General features: G+C 42.7%; 1 protein-coding gene and 1 long non-coding RNA gene across 2 annotated transcripts in view; one reads left to right on the top strand and one right to left on the bottom strand.

Annotated features, from left to right (window-relative positions):
- The window catches only part of LOC149984550 (uncharacterized), a 220,238-nt gene that overhangs the window by 127,150 nt on the left and 84,037 nt on the right, over positions 1 to 9,051 (top strand). The gene's annotated exons all lie outside the window — the stretch shown is intronic.
- Positions 18 to 9,051, bottom strand: part of LOC110518348 (zinc finger protein 236) — a 91,763-nt gene continuing 82,729 nt past the window's right edge. The window contains exons 30-32 of the mRNA XM_036973839.2: positions 7,865 to 7,994; positions 6,517 to 6,690; positions 18 to 2,222 (exon numbers count right to left, since the gene is read on the bottom strand). Coding sequence (XP_036829734.2) covers positions 2,080 to 2,222; positions 6,517 to 6,690; positions 7,865 to 7,994 — 447 coding nt within the window. The 3' untranslated portion in view covers positions 18 to 2,079. The remainder of the gene's footprint in view (positions 2,223 to 6,516; positions 6,691 to 7,864; positions 7,995 to 9,051) is intronic.

Here is a 9,051-nt window from a genome sequence, read left to right as displayed (position 1 = left end):
AATTGGTCCACATTAAATCTGTATAAAAATTACTGGTTTTATTAATTAAATACTTTTCAACATTACAAAATACATTCCTGCCAAAAAAACAAAAAAAAAACACTTAACAGCTTACAGTCTGAAAACTGGTTCAGCAATTGACAAAAAATGAACTCTTGTTCACAACCAATTTGATAAGGAATCCAAAAATATATGCAATCATACACTATTTACATTGCAAAATTAAATATCAGATTACAAAATGGCTGTGCATAAGCTTACAACTAAAATGACAATTTCATGCAACACCTTGTGAACGTGGAGAGTCAACCCCTGAAGCCCTTATACAGCAGCCAAGAACAGTGGTATCACAGGTCATCATTGTCAAATTTACAGGCATAACGTTTCAGAAGAGAGGGATCAAATCCACACCAGACCTAAGTTCAAATACTTTTCGAAATCATTATACTTTATCCGGGCTTGATAGAGCTTGCCTGGCGCAATGAAACCTATGAAGTAGTAATTTGCAATATTGCATTCTGCAAACCCTGGCACTTCGGGCAGACTAAAGTGAATGACTTCAAATAGTAGTGTATTTGAACCCAGGTCTGACCCATATGACTCTTAGCGCTTTATAGTCTCACCATTCAAGGCTACCTTCAACTTTATGGCAAAAATATATGTATATTCTTTACAACTAATTAATCAAAAACAAAACGTTTAGCTTGCCTTTTAGAAAAGTGTATAGCATAAATATGCAAAAATATGTGACTTTAAAAAGAAATGTACTTTTCTGGTAAACTGCACATAGATCACTCCAATGTGTGTGCCTGTTCGCAGTGTGTGGAGCTGCCCCGGGAGCACGGGAGAGATCGAGTCTCCGTCTAGAAACAATGCCTAGACCCTGCCCCAGCCCGTTATACACTTGTGTAGATCTGAAATGATTGGATAGGAATACGCAATAAGGCAAACCTTTCTATCCAGCCTTTCAGAGGGCAAGGTGGAGTTCTAACACTATTGCTTATACCTAGTCCAGTCCATAATAGGTCATACGGAGCAGTTTGTGACTGACTACTGCTGACTTATGGACCGCGGATCTACAAGGGTGCCTCGGGGAGGGGGGGGGGGGGGCTGTTTCCGGATGGGGCAGGTGAGTGGTTATTCTACTCTACAGGGTGATGTGAACCAGTACCGCAGGACTGACAGTGCAGCCATTCAGATCTCTAGCGTTCACTCCTCTTATTGGCAAACAGAGTAAACAACAGTCTAGGGATAAAACCGCCGGTAGTCTACCTCAGCTAGCTACAGCCCCGACTGGTGAACTGTACTGGGAGGTCAGCGTATGATTACTAAACAGCTTATTGACTAAAACGTCTCGTAAGGGACTCATACTAATGAGAATCAGAGCGCAGGTTGATTCAGCAATTTAGTCTGCCTTTAAAGGGACAATCTGCAGTTCAAACAATAATAAAAGCGGGCAATCCGCCACCGATTTGGTAAATAGCTGAGGGATGGAGCTGGAGAAATGTAACCAAATTCACAAGACAGAGCTATGGATGCAAGGACTGAACAACCATGATATGAAAAGGATAGATTTAACCATGTTGGGGCGATAAAATGTTTGTTTACAATTGCTTGTTTTTTTGTTCCTTTTTTAACAAAAAAAGGGGAACAAGCTGAACTAAGCTCATGAGGCATGTGTAAGTTATACTCTTCAATAATTAATGGGTATATATCATGAATTTAAAAGTTTAAAAAATAATTTATGTAGCAATCACAGATTGTCCCTTTAATGCATATCTGAGGACGGGCAGAGAAACGGGCAGAAATAGCTGCTGCTAAGGACCTAATGCGTTTAGAGGTACGGCCGCACACACTTTCTATTTTCAGTATGTGCGTGGCAACATCACTTTAGAAAAAGTGCAGAAATGTCCAACTCAATTAAAAAGAGGTGAGGAAAAGAGGGGGTTGATCTGAGGGGTAGGTTTTCCACACCTACTTGTGGTAAAATCAGTGCTTTGTATCATCAGTGCACAGACGCCTAGTAAAGAGTCTATGCTGGGATAAACTGGGAAGGTCAATTCAATTCTGAGTTGGGGGCTAAGGGAACACGTTGGGAATACCACAGTGCCAGTCTCCAGAAGACTCCTGGACAACCTCTTCCATGTCATTCAGCTCGGGAGGGACATCCACTCCCATCTCTGTCCCCTGCTCCAACGTCACCTCCTGGGTCCGATCGGGACCTGTGTCCAAGAAAAAGAAAGACAGAGAGAGAGATAAAGACACAGAGAGAGAGAGAGAGAGGCAGAGAGAGGGAGATAAGAGAAAGGACAGAGTGAGAGGGACAAAGTTACTCATGAACGTTCCTGTTAGAACGGAGAGTGTCAAGGGAACTCTTTAGGTTAATTTTCAGAGTTTAAGAATGAAACGCATTTATCACTTGTGAGGTAAGTTAGAGGAAGGGGTGAGTGACAGGTGAAATTCTACCAGAGCCCTTTCTCAATTGTCAAAAAAAAAAATATCCTCTCCTCGCCTCCTCTCCTTCGATGCATTGATATGGAAGAATTGGCAAGGTGATGATGAGTCAGCCTGAGGACGACGAGTTGCCTTCAGCCATATTGTTTTTCCCAATCAGTGCAGATGAAGAGGTGGTGAGGACAGATGTTGTAAGCAGTCGAGACAGAGCCTTTGTGTTTGGGATCCAGAAATAGACACAAGAGTCAGTTCAGCAGAGGACATTTCCTTTGTACTGGAGGTATACAGAACCAAACAGGCACTATGGGGAGAGTGCATCACAGCAAGGTTCAATAATTAAAACCAATCTATCTATTGAATGAACTCACTTAAATTTGACTGACGCTCTCAATAAAAAGAGCTATTGTGAATCATCCAGGTGAATGTTTGTTAGAAATGTCCTTGACATTTTTTGTTGTTGCTAGGCTTCCCCTATAAGCGCGCAAGGACTGATGCTCACACTCACCCCCCCCCCCCACACACACACAGTGCCTGGATACAGGCCTTAGCCGTGGTATATTGCCAGAGTTGCATATTCCAGACAGTCCTAACGCCAACATCCAACATAATAATCCATTGAAAATGCTAAATACCGTTCAAACATTTGCCACCGCCATAAGCAATTTGTCACAAAAAGTTGGCGACTCCCCGTTTCAAGTGAGAATCAGAGCGCTGACTTACAGCTCCAGTCAATCAGCTCGGTGGCTGTTGAAAGCTTCCTTATGAGCGTCCGGACGAGAATGAAAAGTCTGGCTGCCTTCTCTGTCAAAAGGCCTTTCAGGCAGGGAAAGGCAACAGATTGAGAGATGGAGTATCAGGCTGATTTGTGCGCTTTATCCCTATGCGCCATGGTCAAAAGTAGTCCACAAATCAAATCATGTTATTGGTCACATATACATATTTAGCAGATGTTATTGTGGATGTAGCGAAATGCTTGTGCTTCTAGCACCAACAGTGCAGTAGTATCTAACAATTCACAACAACACACCTACATCTAAAAGTAAAAGAACGGAATTAAGAAAAATATAAATAATAGGACAAGCAATGTCAGTGTCATTGATTAAAATACAGTAGAATAGAATACAGTAAAAACAGTTGAAGTCGGAAGTTTATATACACTTAGGTTGGAGTCATTAAAACTCGTTTGCCTGCCTGAAACGTTTGACCTAAGTTAAACAATTTAAATTCAATGCTACCAAATACTAATTGACTGTATGTAAACTTCTGACCCACTGGGAATGTGATGAAAGAAATAAAAGCTGAAATAAATCAATCTCTCTACTATTATCCTGACATTTCACATTCTTAAAATAAAGTGGTGATCCTATCTGACCTAAGACAAGGAATTTATTACTAGGATTAAATGTCAGGAATTGTGAAAAACAGAGTTTAAATGTATTTGGCTAAGGTGTATGTAAACGTCCGACTTCAATTGTACATATGAAATATGTAAAACAGTATGTAAACATTATTAAAGTGACTAATGTTCCATTATTAAAGTGGCCAGCGATACCATGTCTATGTATATAGGGCAGCAACTTCTAAGGTACATGGTTGAGTAACCGGGTGGTAGCCGGCTAGTGACGGCTATTTAACAGTCTGACGGCCTTGATAGAAGCTGGTTTTCAGTCTCTCGGACCCAGCTTTTATGCACCTGAACGGATGATAGTGGGGTCAACAGGTCGTGGCTCAGGTAGTTGATGTCGTTGATGATCTTTTAGGCCTTCCTGTGACATCGGGTGCTGTAGGTGTCCTGGAGGGCAGGCAGTATGCCCCCAGTGATGCATTGGGCAGACCGTACCACCCTCTGGAGAACCCTGCAGTTGCGGGCGGTGCAGTTGCCGTACCAGGCGGTGATACAGCCCGACAAGATGCTCTCAATTGTGCATCTGTAGAAGTTTGTGAGGGTCAAGCTGAATTTCTTCAGCCTCATGAGGTTGAAGAGGCGCTGTTGCGCCTAGGGCTGTGGCGGTTATGAAATTTCATCAGCCGGTGATTGTCAAACACTAACTGTCGGTCTAAAGGTTATTGACTGTTAATTAACAATTAGCATCTCCTGGCTTCCACACATAGCCAACAAGCCATTTTAAAAAGTCTAATAAATCCATGTAATTTAGCCTACACCTTCACAATAAATCAAATTTTTTCTTTTATTTTAGACAGGTCTAAAGAAGCATGATATGTAGTCTATTTCGGAAGAACAGAATAGCATACTCAGAGTTGACCGTATGTTAGGTTCTGATGTGGCTATGCCATATGGCTGTGGGCTTCACTAGTCATTCTGCAGACAAGATTTGTTTATAATTCTGTGGCGTTATTTTATAATATGAAGAATAAAGCTGAATAAAATATACAGGCCCAGTCGAGAGTTTGGACACATCTAACCACTTTTATTTATTTTTTGTGTTTTCTAAATGATAAAATAAACACATATGAAATCATGTAGTAACCAAAAAAAGTGTTAAAACAAAAATATAAATACAAAGTAAATAGCCACCCTTTGCCTTGATGACAGCTTCACCTGGAACACATTTCCAACAGTCTTGAAGGAGTTCCCACATATATCAAGCTCTTGTTGGCTACTTTTCCTTCACTCTGCGGTACAACTCATCCCAAACCATCTCAATTGGGTTGAGGTCGGGTGATTGCGGAGGCCAGGTCATCTGATGCAGCACTCCATCACCTTCCTTCTTGGTCAAATAGCCCTTATACAGCCTGGAGGTGTGTTGGGTCATTGTTCAATGATAGTCCCACTAAGTGCAAACCAGATGGGATGGCGTATCGCTGCAGAATGCTGTGGTAGCCATGCTGGCTAAGTGTGCCTTGAATTCTAAATAAATCACAGACAGTGTCACCAGCAAATCACCCCCCCACCACCTCTTCAATGCTTCACAGTGGGAACCAAACATGCAGAGAACATCCATTCACCTACTCTTCGACTCACAAAGACACGTCGGTTGGAACCAAAGATCACAAATTTGGACTCCTCTGACCAAAGGACAGATTTCCACTGGTCTAATGTCCATTGCTCATGTTTCTTGGCTTCAAAAGGTTCTACAGCTGCACCATCGAGAGCATCCTGACCGGTTGCATCACCGCCTGGTATGGCAACTGCTCGGCCTCCGACCGTAAAGCGTTACAGAGGGTAGTGCGTACCGCCCAGTCCATCACTGGGGCCAAGCTTCCTGCCATCCAGGACCTAAAAACTAGGCGGTGTCAGAGGAAGGCCCAAAAAATTGTGAAAGACTTCAGTCACCCAAGTCATAGACTGTTCTTTCTGCTACTGCATGGCAAGCAGTACTTAAGCTTCTACCCCCAAGCCGTTAGACTGCTGAAAAATGTATCAAATGGCCTCCTGGACTATTTACATTGACACTTCCTCCCACCCTTTGTTTTTACACTGCTGCTACTCGCTGTTTATCATCTACGCATAGTCACTTTACCCCTACCTACATGTACAAATTACCTTGATTAACATGTACCCCCTGCATATAGCCTCGTTTTTACTGTAAGTAAGCATTTCACGGTAAGGACTGCACCTGTTGTATTCGGCAGATGTGACAAATAACATTTGATTTGATCCTTGCTTCCGGTCCTTCCGGCAGTTAGATTAGGGTATGTCATTTTAGGCGTGGGAACAACATCCCCTATACACTTCCTGATGAACTCAGTCACCGCGTTCGCGTGCATGTCAGAGGATACTCGGAAGATATCCGAGTCCGCGAGAATTTGGGCTGTGGCGTCCATCAATAATGGACTGGCCTCCTCAGAGAGAAAGCATGTAGGGACGCTCAGGATTTTTTATTTTTTTATTTTACCTAGCCAACTAGGCAAGTCAGTTAAGAATGGCCTTTTCAGGGGCAGGACGTCAGATTTGTACCCTGTCAGTGCGGGGATTTGAACTTGCAACTTTTCGGTTACTAGTCCAACGCTCTAACCACTAGGCTACTCTGCCGCCCCACTCAATGGTTGGTATCGGAGACTGACAAGCGTGTTTTGTGTCTCTGCATGTCCGTGGCTCACCGTAGCCGTGCGACCTCTTCATGTGCAGCTTCATGTTGCTCTTCTGTGTGAAGCTGATGCTGCAGATCTCACACTTGTAGGGCTTCTCCCCTGTGTGTTTGACCGTGTGTACCTGCAGGGCACTCTTCTGGTTGAAGGCCTTGTCACACTGGGAACACTTAAAGGGACGCTCACCTGAAAAACAGAGAGACACCTTCTCAAGACTTTCAGTACAAAGGTTACTCGTGAACTTCGCCGGATGAATACAAAACACACATTCTAATTCAATCTCGTGTGCAGTGAAGGCAATAAAAAAAGGTGTCTCGCACTAAAATAAGTTTGAAATATGGAACAGAAGTCCTTCTAAAAAGTGAATGCACGTACAGTAATTGATGCGTTGCACTATATTACTGCAAGCGGTAGCAATTTACATCCATTTTAATAACAGTTTTATAAAAAATGAAAAGGTCTTGTCAGCTTACATTATCTGCTGAAAGATGTGAACCGCCGGCAAAGTGTAAATCCTTAGCCTACTGTGCATAATCTTGGAACATAATGACCTGCCATAATCGCTACCATTACAGTCAAAAATACATGGACTTATTTAACTGAAATTGAGCAAAGACCTGTTATGTCTGTAACTAAGTCCATGGACATTATTTAAGTACCAATGGATCTGCCTCTCTTCTGATGTGGAGATGGAGATTAAAACACATTTCTAGTATGACGGCTTAAAGAAGCGCTAAGAGCGACGGTTGTGATTGTGATGCTTTTCGCTTGCTGACGTGACGCTAGCAAGCTAGGCTATGTCATTTCATATCGTGTGTACGAGCTCTCTTACAGTCTCTCCTGCTGGGGATGATAAGAGGTAAGACAGGATCCCCCCCCTGCCGGTTCAGCTGTCACAGTGGGCTCTTCAACACACAACATTACAGTTATCTCACCCCGGCCTGGTGGCCATAAGTAGTAGGCAGTAGGTACCAACGAGTCAAAACGTTCAAGTTGCACTTCACCTTAATACTTACCTCTCCAGAACAAAAAAGGTCCCAATTCAAGAGAAGCAAATGCACATCCCTACTTTGTTGTGTCGGAGTTGTGTTAAATTAATCTTAGGAGAGTCCATGATTTGCTTTGAAGAAGATAATTTGGTCATTGAGGCATATACATGAAAATGTTTTCCCTGAGGTCTTTGAAAGTGTCCCAAATGCCTGATGAAAAGCCACTCTAGTCGAGGACTCGGATAGCATCTTCATTCCTATGGTATATTTTTACTTTTGCGCTTTCAAGGCTGGGATGTACAATAGACCTAAACAGAATAGTAGTCAGGGATTTATTCGAGTTAACGTTGTGCGTGCGTGTGTGGGAATACCTGTGTGTGTGCGGTTGTGTCTCTCTAGTTGGCTGGGCTTGGCGAAGGCTTTGTCACAGGAGGAGCATTTGAAGAACTTGGGCCTTTGGGAGCCCAGTGAGGGTCCTCGCTGGTGGACACGCTCGTGCTCCTGTAGGAGAAAGAGGTCAAAGGTCCGGGGACACAGGACAAAACAATCTTTCAGAAGAAAAGGTGAAACATAGCAAATATCTTATTTTTATTTTTATCTTATTTTTTAAATCTGCAATTTGCACGAGAACTGGCCCGCCAACTGCGCCAGCGTACACTTAAAACCGGGGAAAAAACATCGGGGAACATTGGAAACCCAAAAGTCTAAAGATGGACCATCCCAAAAAAAAACAAATGAATTCTAATGCAGAACCATCCAGAAACCCCAAAGTCTACTGACAAACCATCAATGAAGCTCAAAGTCCAATGACAACCCATCAAGAAACTCCAGTCTACTAACGAATCCTCAAGACACTCCAAAGTCTAATGAAGAAGACTGAAGAAAACTCCCGTCTAGTCATGAACAAAGAAACAAGAAGGCCAGTCTCGTCACAGGGCAGTGTGATGAATGAAAAGGAGAGTTGCTTTTAAAGATCAAGAAAAATCAGAAACTGAAAGTTTGTAAAATAACTTCCTCTGCATGTCCCCAGAGTCATAGAAAAGTCTAAGCAAGCAAACCAACTACACAGACAAACGTGTGTGAGGGTTGTGTGTGCGCGCGTGTGTGAATGTGTGCATGTGAACATGCGGCCAAACTTTCGGGCCAAATGTTGTCCAGGGTGAAGTTTGGCCTGCGGGCCCCACTTTGAGCAGCCCTAGTATTGACCTTTAAATAAACGCTACTCAACTCCTAAACATTATTGATAAAAGTACGGGTATTTCCCTCTTAACTATTGATGAAACTGTTGCCGTTTGTCTCTCTCCATCGCTAAATGACATCATAAAGTTAATGAACCCAGCAACAGTTTGTAAAGTGGAGAAATAAAACAAAACATGAATTAAACATTCTCTAATCTCAGGCACCCAGAACTAAAATATGTTTGCGTAATTGCATCAGATGCTTGATAAGCTTAATGTACTAACAAAGTATTCACTCCTCTAAATGGAAAATCAGCCAGTTTCAGGGAAGTCTATGAGCCAAATGTCCCCTCCGGGGTTACATTGGGCTGCCGATTAGT

The sequence above is a fragment of the Oncorhynchus mykiss genome, chromosome 3 (assembly GCF_057628025.1).
Source record: "Oncorhynchus mykiss isolate SJ-2025 chromosome 3, ASM5762802v1, whole genome shotgun sequence".
NCBI classification, from domain to species: Eukaryota; Metazoa; Chordata; class Actinopteri; order Salmoniformes; family Salmonidae; genus Oncorhynchus; species Oncorhynchus mykiss.
Note: the sequence above shows the minus strand (reverse complement) of the source record. Positions and strands in the feature narration are given on the sequence as shown.